The sequence below is a fragment of the Phragmites australis genome, chromosome 1 (genome assembly GCF_958298935.1).
Source record: "Phragmites australis chromosome 1, lpPhrAust1.1, whole genome shotgun sequence".
In the NCBI taxonomy this organism is placed as follows: Eukaryota; Viridiplantae; Streptophyta; class Magnoliopsida; order Poales; family Poaceae; genus Phragmites; species Phragmites australis.
The window spans coordinates 10,287,005-10,307,191 of record NC_084921.1 but is presented as its reverse complement, the minus strand read 5'-3'; the positions used below and the strand labels follow the sequence as shown (position 1 = coordinate 10,307,191).

Sequence of the window (20,187 nt, the reverse complement as noted above, 5' to 3'; positions counted from 1 at the left end):
TGTAACATCATGAAATAGGAGCAAAAATCGGTGGGGATAAGATGAAGCTGCAGTTGTAGCTAAGAAGAGCAACAATTAGTCAGTAAAAAAAACATAAGCTGCGCGCAGCAGCCACCACGAACAAGGAGAGAACTGAAGTTTTTTCCCTCTAGAATGAAGGAATTTGGTCCTTATATTACCTACAATGGTAGTGCCTAGTGCACTTTAATTTTCATAGTAATGTCCTAAAGTAGACCAAAAGAGGTGAATTACATGAACCATTTGATGTCACGACATCGGCATCACATGATGTATGCTTCAATATTGCCAATTATTATGATAGTTCATGAAAAATTGGCGCATGGTCTAATTTTAACGCTATAATTGTCATATTGCAAGTGTATCATCTGTTGGGTATTGATTGAGTGGTTCATCATAAATTCCTTACATATGATTTTGGTAACAGATTATGAACTATAGATTTAGTTGTTTAAGTAGTAGGCAAATGCCTACCAAATGTAACCGTACAACCCTTGTTGTATTCTTTTGTTTAGATGTGCCTTTTAATGTCCACCGACTATATCTATCTTGATGTAGGCACTAAGCGTTGCCCATCCTTTTTCTCGAAATGGTCATTTGTTTCATCCATCGACAATCGCATAGGAGAAAATTTTATGAGACCTGGTCTTACAGAAAAATATTCTTTTGTGCATGTCACATGTCCTCCTCTTTCCTCTTAGTTGCACATACCAGCCGTTGAATCAAGAAAGAACAGCATAAATCAAAGTCTTGTAGAAATCTCTTGATAAAATATCTCATAAAATTTCCTTTCAATCACACACCCTTATAATGTACCCACAACCCAATATTTCACTCCCACCTCTACCTCCTACGGAATCACCCACCCCTAATACATCAGATGATATCCATGACTGCAATCACCCACCATTTCTTTCTTTTTTTTATAAATCACCCACCCTTTCTTATCAAAAGCACAAACACAAACCCTAATGTCCCCCTAAGTAGTTTTCATCCGTCGGATTATATCCTACGGCTGCAGGGAGGGGAGGAGGTTCTTCTAGAAACAAGTAGACGCCACCGAAGAATCTAGAACAGAGCACGCAGCCCACAAGAAGAAAAAGGGTAGGCAAATTCTTCTCGTCGAAAGCCGGGGAGAGAGACGTCGGTCGATCTGGTGCAGAGAGGAGGCGATCGCCGGAGAAGAAGAGCGGAGATGTTTCTGGTGGACTGGTTCTACGGTGTGCTGGCGTCGCTGGGGCTGTGGCAGAAGGATGCCAAGATTCTCTTCCTCGGCCTCGACAACGCCGGCAAGACCACCCTCCTCCACATGCTCAAGGACGAGGTCCCCCTCTCCCTCCCTGCGAATTCTCATCTTTTTTTTTTCGCTTTCCCGTTGCCGAGGATTCCTGATCTGTTCTGATCGAGTGATTGGTGTGCACGCCTCTGCGTGGATTGGATTGGGTGGATCGCAGAGGCTCGTGCAGCACCAGCCGACGCAGTACCCGACGTCGGAGGAGCTGAGCATCGGCAAGATCAGGTTCAAGGCCTTCGACCTCGGCGGCCACCAGATCGCACGCCGCGTCTGGAAGGACTACTACGCGAAGGTTGCCTCTACTCCTTCCTTGTCCTCGTTTCTTTGCTTGTCGTTATGGTTAGAGCTGTTCCATGAGCAGTTGTTGTGTGATTGATGGTCGGGATTTCTGTTGAGACGAAGGTGATAGAGTTTTAGATATAAGAGGCTCTGGGGGATTAGCCATGTATCTGAATAGGTGACGTTGTAGGGACATCTTGCCATAAGCTTGCTCATGGATCTGATCGTCTAAAGACAATCCCCGCTTAAGCGATTCGGATGCTGCATGTGCTGGTCCACGATTTTAGCGACCTGATCATGATGTGATTCTGAAAGATACTAGAACTTGATAGCTATGCTGTTGTTTGAGCTCCAGCAATTCAGATTAGTTCTCCATGGACAATTGGTCGTGACAATTTTCAAGGAACTACTAACTGGCGCCATTAGTTCTGTGCCTTCAAGCATTCTGTGATGGTAGGATGGTATCTCTGTATTCAAGGAGAATACACAATCTATGCACCAAGAATAAGCAGGAATGGATTTCCCTAGCATATGAATTCAGAGCCTTCAACCATCAGTTTACAACAGCCATACAAATCCAGGGAAGGGACTAGGAAGCACGGATACTTCTAAAAATCCACGTATCAGTATCCGATACCATATCGGATATGGATACTCCTCAGATACACCTGGATAGATATTCGAGGCGTATTGGTGAATTTTACGATTTTCAAATAAATAAAATAATTCCGATACCTCTCGGATACCTATGGAATAAAATCACCCCCACCTCAGCACCTCTGACCGCCCCCACACACCTGCCCAGTGCGGCAGCATCTCGTGTGTTCCTGCTCCTCCAGATCTCGCCGCCGCCATCTCCGTATGTCGCCCCTCCTCAGAAGGCCGCCGCCGCTCCTCACCAAGCTGCCGCCCCCTCCTCACAAGGACGCAGCCCAGCTGCCCCTCATCAGAAGGCTGTCGCGGTGCCGTCTCTCCTCACCAGGCCACGCTAGTCCTCACCAGGCCATCGCCCCTCAGAAGGTCGCCGTCGCTCCGTTCCAGGCCGCCACTCCCTCCTCAAATGGCTGCCGCAGTGCCGCCCCTCCTCAGAAGGCCACCACCGCTCCTTAGTCCTCACCAAGTCACCAAGCCGTCGCCGCCCCTCCTCACCAGGATGATGCCCCGCCTTAGACAGAAAGTTGTTACCGCTTTGCCGCCACTCCTCACTTGGTGAGTGACTCTGCCACCCCTCTTGTGGCTACTCTGCCGCCCCTCATGGCTGTTAGAAGTGCAATAATTTTGTTAGTGTTTCTTGCAAGTAGATTTGCATGTTCTTGTATATCAGAATGTTTATTAGACTCTCTTTCTATCTCAAAAGAAAAACAAGGTTGCTTAGACAGTCACACTTCACAAAATATTAGGTATTAAAAGTTTGTCCACACTTTGCAACATTCGGGCATATCTATTGTTACTAACGAAACTTGGGTAAATGAAACATGGCTTATTTCCCCCCACTATTTTCTTATTCTTGAATATGTAAATCTGTATTTTTTATTTTTTATGTATATAGTCGTATCCCCGTATTGGTGTTTTTGGAAAAATGGCATATCAAAGTATCGCCCTATCACGTATCCATATCCGTATCGCCGTATCCGTGCTTCCTAGAAGGGAACCTATGGAACTAGTTGGATTTTTCTTGCAAGGGTGCTGCCTAATCAGAGCACAAGTTCTACCAGATAGAACAGATTCCCCCCATCTATGGTTAGTTGTTGTCAATTCTTGCCAATTACAATGTTATTATTATCTCAACAAATCACAGTTTCAAAATAAAATTTGGGAGATCGCCCATGTATCACTGTGTGTGGAGACCTTTCCAAATGCACAACCCATGCTTCCCACTTGGCCAAATTATCACTAGAAAGACTGAGATTTTCTTGCTTACACTATGCACCTCCATATTTGTTGGCAAGCATCAGTGCGATATCCGAAGATGGAGAGGTAAAGTTGAAAAGTAGTAGTAAACAGGGTAAGGTCACAGTTTTTGTGGTAATTTGGTAATGTGGGAAGTCTAAGTGTGACATGTGCAAAGCTCCCTAGATACACTGGTTCGTTGGTAATTTTTGCTCAGAAAAAAGTCCATGATTTTGTGTTTTGTACTGTTTTTGCATGAAAAGCTGCTAAAATACCTGAGATCACATTCAGGAGTATTGAACCATCACTTATTCGCGTTGCAACAGTCATATAAATCCTGTGAAGAGAACGTGTGGAACTAGGTGCATTTTTCTAGCGAAGCTGTTGCCTAACCAGAGCAGAAATTGTACCAAATAGAACAAATTTTGCCCTACTTATGGCTACTTATCACCAATTATCGCCAATTCTTATGTTCATTATCTCAACAAAGCACAATTTCAAATAAAAAATTTGGGGAAATTGCCCACGTATCACTGTGTTTGGAGAGCTTCCCAAATGTACAGCTCATGCTTCTCACTTGACCAAATTAGCACCAAAAAGATTATGAGGTTTGCCTGCTTACGACTATTGGACAGTTCTGTGCCTCCCTCTTTAATGGCAAGCTCCAGAAATCCGATGATCACCTTGCTTTTATCCAGCATCCTTTTACTGGTTTTTCTCCAGAATCTCCACTGCTGCAACTTCTCATGTGTCAAGCCCCACTGCCTCACCTCCAGAGGTGTCAACGGTGGGAACTGGGAAGAGTGCACTCCACAGTCCACTTACTGGGAGCTGTGGCCAGTGCTCGTGGATAGAGGCACTGCAGCACATTACCAGTGAAGAGGGTTGAGGTTTAGACTGACCATGGCTGAAGATGGAGAGGTGAAGTTGTCCACTAGTGTTAACCGGGCTCAGGTCACATTTTTGAGGTGTAGACTGACCATGGCTGAAGATGGAGAGGTGAAGTTGTCCACTAGTGTTAACCAGGCTCAGGTCACATTTTTTTTTTTTGGTAATTTGGCAATGTGGGAAGTCTGAGTGCTACAAGTGCAAGACTCTCCAGGCATGCTGGTCCGTAGTCGATTTTTGCTAAAAAAAAATTAGAAGGCTTTAGACATTCCACAGCTTTGCACTTTGTACTGTTCTTGCTTGAGACCTGCTGAAATACCCGAGTTCACAAGTGGATTTTGCATCGAAAACCCCAACTGTCGTAGAATGGCGGGAACAAGACGAATGAGCTAGATTGGTACACTTGCTATTATAAAGAAAGTGTGTACATTATATTGAACTCTTCTGTCTGTAATCTATTGCAAATTATCATTCTTTAATTATATGTTTGGAGTATTTTCTGGTTAGTGAACCTGAGAGTGCTCAAATTGTTTTCACTTAGAAAAGAAAACTGCCCGTACTTCCACTTCCAGGCTCCCCACTTTTCCTTGCTGCTTCACAAACCTTTCCGAAATCCATTTATTTCTTTTTTCCCCAAGAATACATATTCCATTTGTTTTAGAAACCTTGTTTCTGTAATTTTTCCTAGTAGCTGTGGACTCACATTACTAATTTGATATCGGCTAACATATTGTAGCATGTAGCAAGACATGGACATGGTATGAATTATGTTGTATTGCCTGTGGGATTTATATCATTGGAACATATGACTTGTGCTTGAATTGTGATTGTTTTTCCTTAAAAAATTATTGTGTTTTGATCTTAACGGAGCAACATTGTCAAAAAGAAGTACAGCAAAAGCTGTGAGCTATCTATTTTTCTGTTGCTTCTAGCTTTGTTTATTGATGATTGCTACATTGTTTGTTATGCTGTGACCGTGCTTGTGGATTGGGCTCTTAAGAGGATGTTGTCTTCCTGAATTTACCTCTTAAAACTCCTCCTGTTAGCTACATGGATGGATGTTTTCTTTCTGAGTTGTGAATTTCGTACCATAATAGATAATGTGTTTGACATTCTTGATAATTTGTAAAGTAGAAGTAATCAAGTTAGATGCATGAGTTACACTTTCTGTTCTGAATCATGCTCTGTCATGTTCGTCAAATGCTACATGGATACTCTTTTGTGGTTTATTGGTTTGATGCCTTGACTCTATTCCTCGCTTGAATTGTGACATGTCTTGATGGCATTTTTTTGTGTAACTAGTAGCAATTGTTGATATGCGATCTTAAATGTTACAAGAAGTTATACACACATAGTATGAGTACTGATATCTGCAACTTTTGGGCTTAAATTCGCATCTAAAGTTCTGTTGTGGCCCCTGGGTTTTGTTTTTGTAATGGGGAAGTTATCAGAAATGGGGTGGCAACATTTCGATCCTGATGGATCATGGAATGATGCCGATACATGTCATGATATGATCACAAACTGTGTGGTTTGGGCATTTTGCTACATGGGAAGTGAAGATAGGAAGGAAATTAGCATGTGAGCAAAATCCCTTTTGTCAATGGTATGTAGCAGTTAGCAGAGGCAAGTGACTGTTGGCAGTGCTCGCCCCCTTCTTCATTCATCCATTTAGGTCATCAAAATGCTGAACTTCTCTTTGTTGGGTCATTATACTATGGGTCTCCCTCTTTTACTGCGGTGACCACCATGCTGTGCAGTCATCTTGCGTGCTGCCCCACTGCATTTCACAAGGAAATTCCGACTTGCATGGCTACATGTCCTCAAACTTGATTCATGGAATGCTCCTTTTTTTATCTGCTTTGGGAAAATCACATTTGAGCCACACTGATTTGGTTCAGTTTTTCATGTAACAATATGGTTTGGGAAAAAATGACTTGACTGTAGCAGTAGGAATTTAATCCAAGGGGCTAAATTCATCCACTACTTATTCCCATGGCTCGACATACCCACAGGCTTTAACAATTAATTATAACTTTTAATTAAACTTGGTTGGTTCTATTCTCCACAGTTTATTTTTTCCTCGTATGCTTTGGCTGGCTGTTTCTAATTTCTTATCTGCCTGATAGGTTGATGCTGTTATTTACCTGGTGGATGCTGTTGACAAGGAACGGTTTGCAGAGTCGAAAAAGGAGCTTGATGCTCTTCTTGCAGATGACTCCCTTGCGAAAGTTCCTTTCCTCGTACTTGGAAATAAGATTGACATCCCCTACGCGGCTTCTGAGGAGGAGCTGCGGTACTACCTTGGACTGAGCAATTTCACCACCGGAAAGGGCAATGTGAACTTAGATAATTCCAACGTGCGGCCCCTGGAGATCTTCATGTGCAGCGTGGTCCGTAAGATGGGCTACGGCGAAGGCTTCAAATGGATGTCTCAGTACATCAAGTGACGTGCCTTCGTCTATGCCCATAGCGCTGCTCCTGCTGCTCTCAGAGGTGGTTGTAATCAGGTCTGGTTCTTTGGATAAACCGGCAGCTGTATAAAAAATGTTTATAGTAGCTAGTGATAGGGAAAGCCTATAAGTTGATGTTAATCCTATATATGTGACGGGGTCTATTTTTTGTTTGTGGGTGACGCTTTCCATACTTAAAAATGGCTGGAATCGCATCTGAGGCAACAAGTGTTTCTGCTTATTATCTAATCACATCACTTGGATCTGTGAAATGTTTGCCAGCAACTTGGTATGTGCGTTGGATTTTGCCTAACAGTTGAGTTTGCGGTTCATGAAAGTAAGCCTGTGTTGCTTTATGTTGATGGAGCTCAACCTTGCATTTGCTCAGACTTGCTGAGAACCCTTTTGGTTTTCACAAGGATAGTGGCGCCTAACATGCTAATGTCAGGACAATCCAAGGTTGCTTTAGGTAGTGTTTTTAGTAGTGCTTGGTATTGTTATTGAGCTGTTTGGATTGGATAGAGTAGTGGATGGAATGGTGCGGAATTATTAAAGATATAGTATGGAGTTGTTAAAAAAGAGAGTAGAATATAGCTATTCTATTTCAAACTAATAAAATAGATCTATTTTATTCTACCTATTAAATAAGTATCTATGAATGAATAGAATCGTCTGAAATTATCTTATCCTATTTGCTCTTCAATTAAATGCTATCTTAATTTATCTTCTTATTTCTGTTGCATAAAACAACAGGACGGATCTTTTGCAAGACATCACATGGACCGTTGCCCCGGGGTCCCGCGGCGATGATTTTGTAATTTAGCACTCTGGCATCGAATGAGTTTGGAGAAGAAAAAAATGGCATTGTGCAGAGAAGGAAATGTCGGAAAAGTGGATAAGTCACATGGCAGTCGATTCATAGCCTGAAGTTCCTATCCGAATCTTTCGAGGTGTCGAGATTCGGAAGAAGGCAACTCTTGCGGCAATTCAGGTTGAGCCATCCATCCTTTGACAGGCTTACTTGTGTATGCATGCATCCAAGTGCAATGCCAAACTGAGCAAACTTGCTCTGACCTAAAAGCGAAACGGAACATGAGAAAAACTAGGAATAGGATTAGGATTTCGTAGTGGTGTTCCATTTCGAGAGGTGGCGGTGGTGATTAAAATGAACTCTTGTATTTCAGGAAGCCCTCTTTTTCTATCAGGCGGCACGTTATCTAGCATTGAGAACCGTGCAGATTGCCTTCGTCTCAGTTTCGGACGGTCGATCGGGCGGTCAGGATCACGAGTCCAAGATCCTTTCACCCGATATAGCAAGAGCGTGTCACGGGAGAGGATGAGGATCGTCCCAAAAGTTACCTCTTCTATCTTCTTCTGTAATCGAGATCTGTAACTGACCCAACAGTCGAAGTGGAAAACCAACTTGGAGCTGTTCGGTTCCTGACTATGCCAAGCTAATTTTTAGTTATGTCTAAAAAATTTAGCTTTTGTTTGAATTGAAGCTAAAATTTGATTGTATCTTAAAAAATTGGCCAGTTAAAAATTTTCAATAGTAAAACTAGGTAAGATTTTTATATAAAAACGGCCATCCCAATTTTAGCTAGCCAACATTTTAATTCAGTCTCAAACTAAATACTATTCTATTTACTCTGATTTTCATATGATCTAGTTTTGATATGATCGATTTTAGCTTGGTTTTTTGAATCGAGAACCAAACAGCCGCTAGCTCTTCCTCTTTCCATTTTTACCCGATTTCTCGGAACGGATTCCGTGCAAGCCTCGCCTGCCGGCCGTCCCGCGCCGCGTACCTCCGGCGTCGTTTCCCACGCGTCGCTCTCTCTGACGCGGCCGATAGACAGATGGGGGTGGAGGCGACGCGAACCACGCAAGGAATAGCCAGCCGCGTCGGATGTGGACGCCGACTCGTGATTTGGCAGCTCTCGCGCGCGCGGGTTCCCGGCTGGCGAAAGCAAGGAAACCAGCGATTGGATCTTGGATACATTCTCGTCAGCCCTGCTCTGCAGCAGCTGGTGAACGAAACGCAGCAAGTCACAAGGGCACAAGCTCTGGTAGGTAGCCTCGGACCGAGCATCTACTACACAACGACCAGCGAGAGACGTCTCAGGGCGCGGCCGAGAACTCGTCGTCGGCCTTTCTCCCATTTCCGCCGGCGTGTGGGGCTTTTCTGCTTTTTTTAATATAATAGGTAGTTTTAGTACTGGTTACATTTCGAGTGTCTGTCAGGCGTCTTAGTAACCTAAATGTAAGGCCAATTCTAACAGTTCTACTTTTTAGTGCTACGGTACCCGTAAAGTACTGTAGCACTGGAATCTTCAGCAGTTACCTTATCCAGTGGGACAGTGCTACTACAGATTTTTTTTGTTATTGTAGCAGTATATATTACTGTAGCACATGTAACAGTACTGTTTACAGTGGCTGACAGTGAGGCCAGAGACTAAAAACACGTGGATACTGTAGCAGTAAGGCCTGGCGATTTGCACGGTCCGAGATTTTTCGTCGACCGGTGTACACGTGTTACCGACATGATTCTTCTTGGAAGAAATTGAAACACAAGTGCCGCTGGTGAATCTTGAGACGGAACGAAGTTTCCATATATATTTTTTTTCCTTTTCACATGCGACGCAGCCCGCGCTAGCATATGGTAGCGCGTGTTACAAAAGAATCGTGTATTGGTGTGTACGAACGAATGGATCGGGCCGACGTAAACCTATCACCTCGATCTAACGACCAGGAGCGCGCCGAGGGCGAGCAGCTGCGCCGGCAGCAGGAGCACCACCAGCAGGCGCACCCGCCTCGCCGTCTCCATCCCGCCTTGGAGCACGGCGTCCACGATGCCGCCGCCGCCGCCGCCGGACACGCCGTGCACGCCGAACGGCCACCACAGGAGCAGCCGCCACCGCTCGCGCTCCGCCTTCAGCGCGCGCCGGGCCTCCTTGCGCACCACGGCGCGCACGGACCGCAGGTACGAGTTCACGTCGTGGTCGCGGTACACGGAGCCCCGGGGGCCGTAGGCGCCGCCGTCCTTGAGGATCTCCAGCGGGTGCGGGGAGTTGAAGAAGGCCGACACCGCGGACCGGAGCTGCGCCAGGGGGACGCCCGACGACGACGACGACGGACCGCCGAGGTGGTAGATGCCGCTGTCCGGAGGGAGCAGGTGGTGGTGCGGGGAGAGCCGCTCGTCCGGCTGCAGGATGAGCACCTCCCCCATCGGCGCGTACAGGAGCTTCTGCAGTTGGAATTGGATTCCTGGTGTTAGATTCCTCGACATGAAGGATGATAACATCCGAATATCCACGAACAGATAAGAGTGCATGGATCTACCAACCCGGTTCGTGAGGCACGGATGGCTGCGGAAATTCCCATTGGCGAGCTTCAGGATGCTCGCAACATGGTCAGGGTAGCTGCAAGAGAACACACGAGGAACGATGTCTCGATGCATCGTGATCGACTGCACATGGCTTCTCGGCAACCCAAGCCTACGAAGCAGGTGGTCGCCGCCGCACATGATGCATGGCGCGCCGAATGTTATAACGGGCAGCAACGATGAAGCAGGCGCCTCTCCTCTCATCAGCAGCATCAGGTTCACAAGCAGAGCCAGGCTCCCGCCAAGAGAGTGCCCAGTGAACCGCAACGCTGCAGATTTACCACACTTTTTCCGGTGAGATTTCACGTATGGTAACATCTGATGATACATCCCCTTGGCAGCTTCATATATCCCCCTGTGAACGAGCACATCGAGTTCCTGGGTCACATCAGAAATGAGCAGAGATTACATCAATGTGTCAGCTACTCCCTCCTATACCTGATAGTTCGTAGTGCTAGCAAACGTGCAGCATTCAAATCATACCTCAAATTCTGAATGACCTCAAATTGTGCAATACGATTTTCATTTATCATATACAGATGAGAAATTCTGAAGCTGAAAATTTTAGCGCCAGCTAGTAACATACCTCAAATTTGACGGGTTCAAATAAGAGGTTGGCTTGCCAAGAAGCGATCGACTCCGAGCCCTGCAGATTATATAAGCAGATCACGATCATCAAACAAGACAAGATACAGGGTTAATCGGTACGAAAAGACATAATTTGTGTGCGTTCTCATTAGGGTGTAAGCAATACCTGAACAACAAAGTATCTTGTGCTGCTTTCATCGTCATCACAAATGAACCATTCGCAGGGACAGTATCTTGAAGAATTCAGATCATCTGCAACAGCTTGTCGAGTTTCTTCCTTCGCTGCAACCATTGAGGTTACTGAATTCGTTGTGGCCACAAATGAGGCTTCGTCGTTCTCGCCGTTTACAATGGCCATGATGGCTGGAACGTTCTTGGCATCATTCCAGGAACCAAAGGGCGTAATGCCCATGGCCCGGGAATGCAAATAAGAGGCAGCGGACGACACCACTTGGTATGCCCCAAAGGGGTTTCTCCCCATGCCACTTATTTTCTCCTTGCTCCCTGGCGCAACATTCTCGACAACTTCATATTCTTGATCTGGAGATTTATCTTTCCCTGCGGCATTCTCCTGCTTCTCATCAGGACTTGTTCTGGCCTTCTCTTGCACTGACGAAGTCACAAACCGCAAGTTGTACCGTCGGAGACATTTCGGCTGAGATGGAAGGTAAGAAAGCGAACATATGCCAAGTTAGGCATTGAAAAAAAGTGAATTGCTGAAATGAGGTTCGAAATTTGCAACCACAACTATTGGATTTAGATCAATGAGGTAATTGTGGAAGTCAATAACATCACAACCATATCAGAACCGAATTCCACAAATACAATCTATCCTTAAGCCAAAAAAACAGTTCAACCAATTGACGGACAAGAGAAGACAGATGGAACTCAAGAATGGACTAATACAAGAGTAGCTTATGGAAATCACAATGAGAAAGTAGTCAGTAAAAGCCAAAATAGACTAAATTTAGCATGAACATTCCTAGAAAATATCACCACCTGGCACCTGCATTGATGTCGAAAATTTACAACATGAACAAGAACACAACACCTGCCTAGCATAATCAAACGCTAGTGAGCAAAATTTACCAAATTCATTCGTCTTCGCGCACAGCGGCACGGGCAAATAGGCAATCCACCAAAGATGAACTGTGATTGACACGTGAAGGAATAGCAGCAGCTGCGACGATCCTACCTGAATCCTGGGGATCATGTAGGCAATGTTGCAGAGGTAGGACATCATGGAGTACTCCTTGGCCTCCCTGAGCGATACCTTCCTCAGAAGCCTCGAGAACGACGCGCGGTCGAACACCTCGCCGTCGCCCTCATCATAGCCGACGGCGCAGCCCTCCTCCTCGCTCCCGCCGCCGCAAGAAACGCACTCCTCAACGCCACCCCCGGCGGCGGCCGCATCCGCTTCCACCTCTTGGCCGCCGCCTGTGGCCTCCGCGTCCGCCGCCTCCACCCACCGCGGCTGCACCCGCAGCATCTGCAGCACCCAGTTCCCCTGCCTCCCCTGGTCCGCCTCCGCCGTCTCCTGGGGAGGAATCCTCGACTCCGCGCCGCGTACGGAGCCGCCCGCCGCGGCCGGTTTCTCAACGCCACCGCCGCCGCCGCCGCCGCCACCGTCGCGCGGCCACATGCGCAGCAGCGTGGCGCGCGGCCTCTGCTGCCGCCGCTGCGCCGTCGTCGGCACCGAGGCCGGCGCTACCGGAGGTTGGGGCGGCGCGGCGCCGCGCACGAACCTCAAAGCGTCCATGGCCTCGGCGCGCACCTCCCGACGTGGCCTCCTATGCCTTCTTCCGTGCTAGCTCCTCCGCGGGCCCGAGGGCGGTTAAGCCTCGCGAATTAGCCGCTGATTAATAATAGCGCGGTTAAGTTTAGGAAGATTTGATGACTGATGAGACTCGAGACGGCTGATGGCTGTGGGACTGGCTGGTTAATCTTCTCTTTCACCTGAGCCTGAGCCTGAGCTTAGCTTCTGATGGCGGCAAGTGGCTGCTGTGATTGTAAAACAGATTGCAGGGGGGGAGGAGGGAGGGAGGATGGGCATTGGAGGAGGGCCCCTATATTGTTGGAGTGGGGTGGGGAAGACGAGATGGCGTGGAGCCGGAAGGCGATGAGGGGGATTGTTTGTGGCCGGGAGGTGACAGAGAGAGGGGAAGAAAAATCTTTGGTTGCTTGTTCATAAGGATCTTTTTGATATTTTGTTACGGTGATTTTGGTTGTGGTTGTGAACGTTACTCCCACTGAGAAAACTGTTTACAAAGAAAAAAAAAAGGGGGTTTTAAGAAAGTGAGATTATATCGACAGTCATTGAGCTAGAATTATTCGGAAAGACAAAATAATAGCAAACTATCTCTGTGCAGGAAGCATATATATATAGTTTAATTTAAGAGCTCTATTTTCAAAGTATATACACAATGTTTATTTTTTACATCTCACTCAGACAAAATTTTATTTTAATTATATGTGATATATCTATCAACAACGAGATACATATGATAACTTAGAATCCTTAATATCCTTATTTCCGGTCCTACGTGAGTCCGTACAGGTGGTACGATTGAAAAATGACACGGCAGCGACGCGTCCATTTTCAGGGCAGGGTGAGGCAGGCGCAGAAGATCGGAGAGTTGCTTCCGTGGACGCGATGTCCGACGGGTAAAGTGAGCACGTCAGCGGATGAGACTGCTCGCGCGGATGAGCCCTGATCACTCGTGCTGATGGAGACTCCAGGCCGTTGAACACGTGAGTGTTCCGCTCTTTCCATACAAAACCAACATGAACAAGGAGTCGATCCCATCTTGTTGCTTCTTCCTGAGTTTGGAGCGCAGCTGCCATGTCCACCAATCGAACGCTATCATATTTTTAGCTGGAGCGTAAGGCCGTTGTCCGATCCAACGGAGTGCGTCATCCCACCATAGCTGCTTGGTGAAGCTGCAGCTAACGAATAGATCGATGGTTGATTGATTCTAATTCTTGTCGCAGAGAACGCATGTACATACATGCCCCGACAGCCCGTGTTGTTGCCCTCCATCTGCAGTCCATAAACAATGTTGCGGTGCTAACTGCACGCATCAATAGAACTAGGAATAGAGGATGGTCCGATCAATAGACGACGACCTGGAAAGGGGATGCAGCAGCGCCGGAGAGGTGCTCTTGCTGCTGCTGGCGTCGTAAGAAGAGGACTCACGATTAGAGGAGGCTGGCGAGGCCCGAGCCGCCCAGCTGTTGCTCCGTGATGTGGCTCATGTGGATGCGATGGGCAATGACAGCGGTGGCACTACGGAACATGGTGATGTGCACATGTGGTCTCGGGGAGGAGGAACATAGGGGCTAGGAAGATTTAGGGGGTGCTAGTGGTGCTTACAAAGGGTTTGGTTAGGTCGGGGAAGGTCCAGAGCATGTCGGCGATGCTGGGTCGGCTTTGGCTTGGAGAGGGTGAATTGAAGGGTGAAGGAGGTAGAGGGGAGGGAAGCGGTGCTCACCAAGGGCTCCTAAAGGTTGGAGGTGGTCGGCTGTGGTAGATTTCACGGTGGTCAGAGACGGGGGAGAAATGGGGAACGACAAAATTTGCCTCGGTTAGTGGTGGGGAGCTCAATTGGTGATACACGAAGAAGGAAGGAAGGTGGGGGCTCCATTTTATAGGTTCCCAAAGGTGGGCAAGGAGCTTGGCGAAATGGCGATGGTAGTGGTGTGGCTTGCTGGTGTTCGGTTGGCGCTGGTGGGTCGCGGTGCATGGAGCAACACGACGTAGAGCACGTATGTAGTGGTGGTGACAGTGGAGGGGCTCAGGTGCCTAAAGAGCTGGAGCGGGTCAGGGGAGAGAGAGAGAGTCCAGAGAGGGAGACGAAGAGTCAGGAGAGTCCTTGATGGTGGGTGAGGGAAAGGGGTGAGGGTGGAGGAAGACCAGTGGGGTCGAGGTAGACGAAGGCGTGGATGAGCTCGGATCGTTAGCGAAGGAAGCAATGTGAATTTTCTGGGTCGGCAACCAGAGTTCGCAGAAAGAGGCTTTAGATGTCTTTGGGCTTCACGCAAGGTGGGGCGCTGGCGCTGGAGCGGGACCCACTTGTCATAGGCGTGCTGCATGAGCTATAGTGTCGTGACGGCCTTAGAGGTCGTGAAGTCCTAGAACTTTAGGATATAAGTTATATGCATTATGTTCAGGCTTCATTGGTGAAAGAAAAGCAAGTCTTCGAGTCAATCAAGCTAATCGACGTAGTACACGTTTTTTAGTATCGTTGTTTTCCTTTTCTCTCTTCCTAAGTGCAACACACACAAGATAAGTCCCTTCGTGCAGTGATCCCCAGCCAGCTTTGGTGAGATTTTCTTGGTTAGCCTAGCAGACGGTTAACTGCGTCCACGTAATGCACTTCGATTGTTTGATTTGATGCTTGCTTGCATGGGTCAGGATGCATGATTTTTCCCTTCTCTTTCGACTTCACGAAGGAAAAACTAATCTAGAATCAGACGTCAGGTGTGGGGTAGGTTGCTCTCAAGCCACCAGATCCTCACCGCCCATCGAAGCTAACAACTCACGAGAACAAAAATAAAAAAGAACCTATCTGATAGCATACATGAATCACTAGATCAACATTTAGAAAAGCAACATGTCATTTCCAAAAAAAAGGTCTTGTACCTAGTCCCTTCCTCGCATCGTCTCGAAGCGGGGCAACCCACTCACTGCCTCTTAGCACCCCCCTCATCGCACTCAGCCCAACTATCGTTGCTCGTCCTGCTCCAGCGACGGCGGCCCTTCCTCGCCCCTCTTCCTTCCCCTTCTTTCTCCTCCCCCTCCACCTTTCTCCTCTTTTGCTGGTTAGTCTTCCTGTTGGGTGGTGCTGGACGGGCCTGTGCCCTCACTGATTCCACCACGGCATGCCGCATCGGGCCTCCCGCCGATCGGATCTTCGTCTCGATGGCCTGCTCGTCGTGGATCAGTGCCTATCGGGCCCTTTTGTGCTCCCTCCGAGGGCTTGGGGGTCGGCATGGGGGCCGTCGTTGTGGGATGGTGTCCAGCCTCCCTGTGTCGGCCTTCGTGGAGATGGTTGCTACTCTGGAGTCCTCGTGGCTGCCCATCGTCACCGGAGTTTGGTCTTATGCGACGGCTTTAGCCGAATGTGGTGCCATCGGCGCGGGTAGTTCTCCGTGGTGGTGGGGGCCTCCTTGGCAGCAGCATCTGTGGCACATGGCATCCTAGTTGTTGAGCTCCACCTTGTGGATGCACTCCTGCCTGACGGTCTCCTGCTTTCCCCCGGTGGTGCTGATTGGTTCTGTTGTTGGTGTGTCTGCCGCAACCTTGGTGATGTCGTCATGGTCTTGCGTGTATCCACTGAGGGGGCCACCACCGTGGTGCTATTGTCTACCGTGATGGCGTCCATGTGGTGCTTCTGCCAACGGTGGTGGCGCCACCGTGGTGCTATTTTTGTCCATCTTGGGCACCGCTGTGGTGCTATTGCCCGCCGTGGTGCTGCTTGCTCGTGTATCTGGCTCCTGGAGTTTACATTGCTTTTCTCCTCGCCTGGCCTCCTCCTAATCTACAGGTTGGCCCCGTGGGGAGCTTCGTGATGCTAGGATGACCGTGGGACGGCGAGGTTGCAAGGCGGTAGCCAGCGGCAGCGGCACCATGTCTTTCATGGATCCTAGCATGGGCATTGCTCCTCCCCTTGCCTGACCTCCTCCTCTTCTACAGGTTGGGCCTGCGGGGAGCTTTGTGACGCTGAGCTATTCGTAGGATGACACGGTGTCACACCTGGTTTTTCAAAAGAACAACCAGGTGCATTCCACATGTATATCAGGATCAGTTTCATCATACATGCGGTGACAAATCAGTGATATACAGTTCTATATCGATCAAAAACAACTTTATTGAAATAAATACAAGAGTTACAAGACAGCGGCGGAAGAACACAAGATGACTCATATGAATCTTCTGGGCACACCACAGGCAATCGACTAGGGGCAACGCGACCTGGAACACTCCATCTCCAAACAATGGTCTTTAGCTTCCTTGATTTCCTTGTAGTCTTCTCCCACTGAGCAGCATTTATTATTGAAAATAGCAAGTGTGAGTACATTTCGTACTCCGCAAGCGTGGGAAAGCATGACATGGGGCTAATAACAAGAATGGCTTAACTCAGAGGTTTATTTGCATAAAATGCCATTTTAGTAGTACAATAGTTATAAAAGCAATCTATTTACTACATAAAAGATTCTTTAAGGCTTGAGCCAAGGTTCCATCCACCTTGCTCCTCAACTGATGTTCCATTCACCTGAAACCAAAACCAAGGTCGAATCACAGTTCCCACCATTGTGAACCACCCGGTCCAACTAAAGACCATCCAAACCATCCGAAACCACCCGACTAATTATGTGAGGATCCATGCCGCTCATGACCGTGAGCACGATTGAATATTCAGTTTGACACTCTGCAGAGTTTGTACACTTTACCCACGAGTCGTGATCTTCTCTTTTGCTGGTACCCGTCGGTACCTTACACACTTCCGAGGTGTGTGCCAAGAGATCACTATGAGGCTTTTCTAAAGAGTCTCTCAGTATGCACTTGCCCACTGAGGTTTCACCGCTGTACATAAGTGGAGTAACCCTCCACCCCAGAAGCCCCCTCTTGTGCCGGGTAGAATTGGGAAGTAACCTTTCCTTATCTACACATCCAATTGGCTCATACAACACTGGGAGAACATCTAATTACTAGGTCAAGCCGTGCCATATTGGTCTTGTGGTTGCACTGTTGCCATGGATGGTCGCTCCACGAATCGGTCCTTAAAATGGTCTGGGCAAGACCGCCAATAACCCCATTAGGGTAGATTACCAAACATCTCCATTCAACCAACCATGCCGAGAATAACCCTTTCTTGCCCAAAACCCCAAATATCCTTGTTGTTAACTCCCTTAACAACATCAATTTTCATGACATACTTCCTATATCAAATTTTAGTTCATAACTCATGATTCATCACCTACATCCTACATGTTCATCTAAAAAGCATGGCTAAGCATAAACATGATGTTATTTTAAGGATAAAACATCTACAACTAACACTAGTGTTTGCTATACTACCCATTTTGTAAAACAGCATGCATATTTGATAAAGACTATTTTTATATAAAAACTGGGTTTGCAACATGGTCAAAACACTTGCCTGGATGCTGCTCGGTTATCTTCGTAAACTTGGCTCTGGCATATCTTGAATTCTCGACCTTGCAGCTCATCATCTATAAACGCCATAATCTGCTCACAAGATCTACCGACAAAAGAGAAAGCACAAAACAACTAAGAAACAATACACCAAAACAGAGATAACACATCATAAAAATACTATGGTTGGAAAGGATACGATTTTAGAATAATTTTGGCGCGAGAACTGCTCAAATCAGAGTTCAAACGAAGGAGAACAGGCTCTCAGAAGATTAAATTAGGGTTGAAAGAAAAAGGAGATAGAATATTCCCTAAAAATATTCTCGACGGATTTATGACATTATTGCCCAAGGGAAACCCTAACTATGGCGATGACATGACATCGGCAGTGAAAGAATGAAGGACAGAGTGCATGCGACGATGATGTGGTGGTGGCATGTTGGGAACTAGGGTTTTACCGAAAAGAATATCCGATTAGATTTGGTATGTGAGATCCTATACAATTTTATCAATATTATTTTAATATTTGAATTCATACCGTGTGAACAATGACATGTGAGCTCTATATGTCGAAGTCATCTGATATGCATCCAGCTATTAAAATAATACTATCTAGAATTATATAGTACTACGTGACCAAATAATTATCGGACAAGAACACTGATGGTTGGTTTGGAAACAGACTGAATTTAGATGAATTTACAAAGTGGCATTAGAGTTTGGATGAAATTCACTGAATTGGACACAAGACGAATTTGTGTTTACCGAACAAGATTTGAATAGCTAACTATAGATGTGGCATGAAAATAAGAGATGTCAATTTGGATCAAAATTGGCTGAAAAGAATCTGAATAGGTGAACTTGTATTTGTGCTGATTGAATTGAAACGAAATTAAAGCTATATTGCAGGGAGGAGGCTTTTTAAGAAACTTCATGAGGTGGGAGGGCTGTTTTGTATACATAACAAATTGTAGGGGGTTATGCAGAAAAACACCTTCTTCTACCTTTAGACTGCATGCAAGCACGCATGCATGCTGCCATTGCTGCAGCAAGGAGCTCCGGCCAGCGGTGCTTCAGCCAGCCGGAAGAGAGGAGGGGGGCTCGGCGGTGACCTCCTCGGCGATCTCCTCCGAAGGGTGGCATCGAACGGCAGGGCGCGCAACACGTAGCGGCACACGGCTGAGGTCTGCATGCGGCTGCTGGGCACGCACGGCAGCGGGGCAGCGGCACGGCAGGGATGCGACACACCCAGGTGCGTCCTCCACCCAGTCTGCAGCAGCGCACACACGCAGCTCACAGGGCAGGACACGCAGAGCAGCCAGCCGACATCGGGTTCCAGGGGTCATGGACGGCTGGGAGGCGAGGCCTTAGCACCGCACGAACACGTGAAGCCGTAGGCGGGCGCGGTCGGGTCGGAGGTGCAGCGAGGAGCCAGCGCGACGAAGCTTGGCGGCGGGTCGGCGAAGAGGCTCGGCGTCAATTTATAGAGGGAAAGAGCAAGGGAAAGGATAGGTAACGCTCGCCTGTGATAACGGCCGCATTGCCACTCGTCCGTTACTACACATTGAATTGCGTTTACAAAAATTGATTGTGGAGCATGACCGTGGGTGAGCTGGCTTTGTTTCGTGTTGACCATTAGGACGAGGTTGCATCCAGGTTCAGAGAAGGACAGGTCGCCGAGCGTCCGCACATTGAATGCGACCAGGCGTTTCATGCATGGCATTGGTGTGGCTGGTGCACGGAAAGGAAACGGAGGGGCAGGAAAGCACATGTTGGAGTTTCCATCCGGAGGAGCATCGCGTAACTCGAGCATGATTGATTCACGTATTGAAGTTGTCTGCTGCTTGGTCATGAAGGAGAAAGATAACTAGGGGCGAGAAGAGAGAAAGGAAACAGAATGGTGAGGTAAAAGAAAGGAAAGGAATGACAACGCACATTGGGTTGGATCGAAATGACGTGAGATGAGATTGTACAAGGAAGATTTTTGGATGATATAGAGAAAAAGGAACAAGGATTTATCCAACCTTGAAATTCCTTAACCTATTCTAATATTTTATAAAAATATTTTTTTAACAAGGTTATTTTATTGTTTTAAAAAGCTCACAATCCAAAATAGGAATTTTGGGGTGTGACACACGGTCGCGAGGAGATGGTGGATCTGCTGCTTTGGTCTTGGCCTTGCTTGGGTTATCGTGCGTGAGGTGCGGGTTGTGGGAGCAGTTGGCAAAAGATT

General features: G+C 47.2%; 2 protein-coding genes across 2 annotated transcripts; one reads left to right on the top strand and one right to left on the bottom strand.

Annotated features, from left to right (window-relative positions):
• The first annotated feature begins 1,078 nt into the window (after positions 1-1,078).
• LOC133909103 (GTP-binding protein SAR1A-like) lies at positions 1,079-7,071 on the top strand. Its single transcript, XM_062351392.1, has 3 exons — positions 1,079-1,342; positions 1,473-1,604; positions 6,499-7,071. Exons 1-3 carry the CDS (start codon positions 1,214-1,216, stop codon positions 6,817-6,819), a joined length of 582 nt encoding a protein of 193 aa, XP_062207376.1. The 5' UTR covers positions 1,079-1,213; the 3' UTR covers positions 6,820-7,071.
• A 2,349-nt stretch (positions 7,072-9,420) lies between these two features.
• LOC133909093 (phospholipase A1 PLIP2, chloroplastic-like) lies at positions 9,421-12,873 on the bottom strand. Its single transcript, XM_062351382.1, has 5 exons — positions 11,991-12,873; positions 10,962-11,450; positions 10,794-10,853; positions 10,169-10,585; positions 9,421-10,069 (listed from the first exon to the last, which is right to left on the bottom strand). Exons 1-5 carry the CDS (start codon positions 12,552-12,554, stop codon positions 9,554-9,556), a joined length of 2,046 nt encoding a protein of 681 aa, XP_062207366.1. The 5' UTR covers positions 12,555-12,873; the 3' UTR covers positions 9,421-9,553.
• Positions 12,874-20,187: the final 7,314 nt, after the last annotated feature.

Bases quoted from the DNA above. Each gene is read 5' to 3' on its own strand.
- LOC133909103 (XM_062351392.1), top strand. From the start codon at position 1,214: ATGTTTCTGGTGGACTGGTTCTACGGTGTGCTGGCGTCGCTGGGGCTG. The intron at 1,343-1,472 runs GTCCCCCTCTCC...GGTGGATCGCAG, and splicing joins TCCACATGCTCAAGGACGAG to AGGCTCGTGCAGCACCAGCC. The intron at 1,605-6,498 runs GTTGCCTCTACT...TCTGCCTGATAG, and splicing joins GGAAGGACTACTACGCGAAG to GTTGATGCTGTTATTTACCT.
- LOC133909093 (XM_062351382.1), bottom strand. From the start codon at position 12,554: ATGGACGCTTTGAGGTTCGTGCGCGGCGCCGCGCCGCCCCAACCTCCG. The intron at 11,451-11,990 runs GTAGGATCGTCG...CTTCCATCTCAG, and splicing joins ACATGATCCCCAGGATTCAG to CCGAAATGTCTCCGACGGTA. The intron at 10,854-10,961 runs GTATTGCTTACA...TATAATCTGCAG, and splicing joins CAAGATACTTTGTTGTTCAG to GGCTCGGAGTCGATCGCTTC.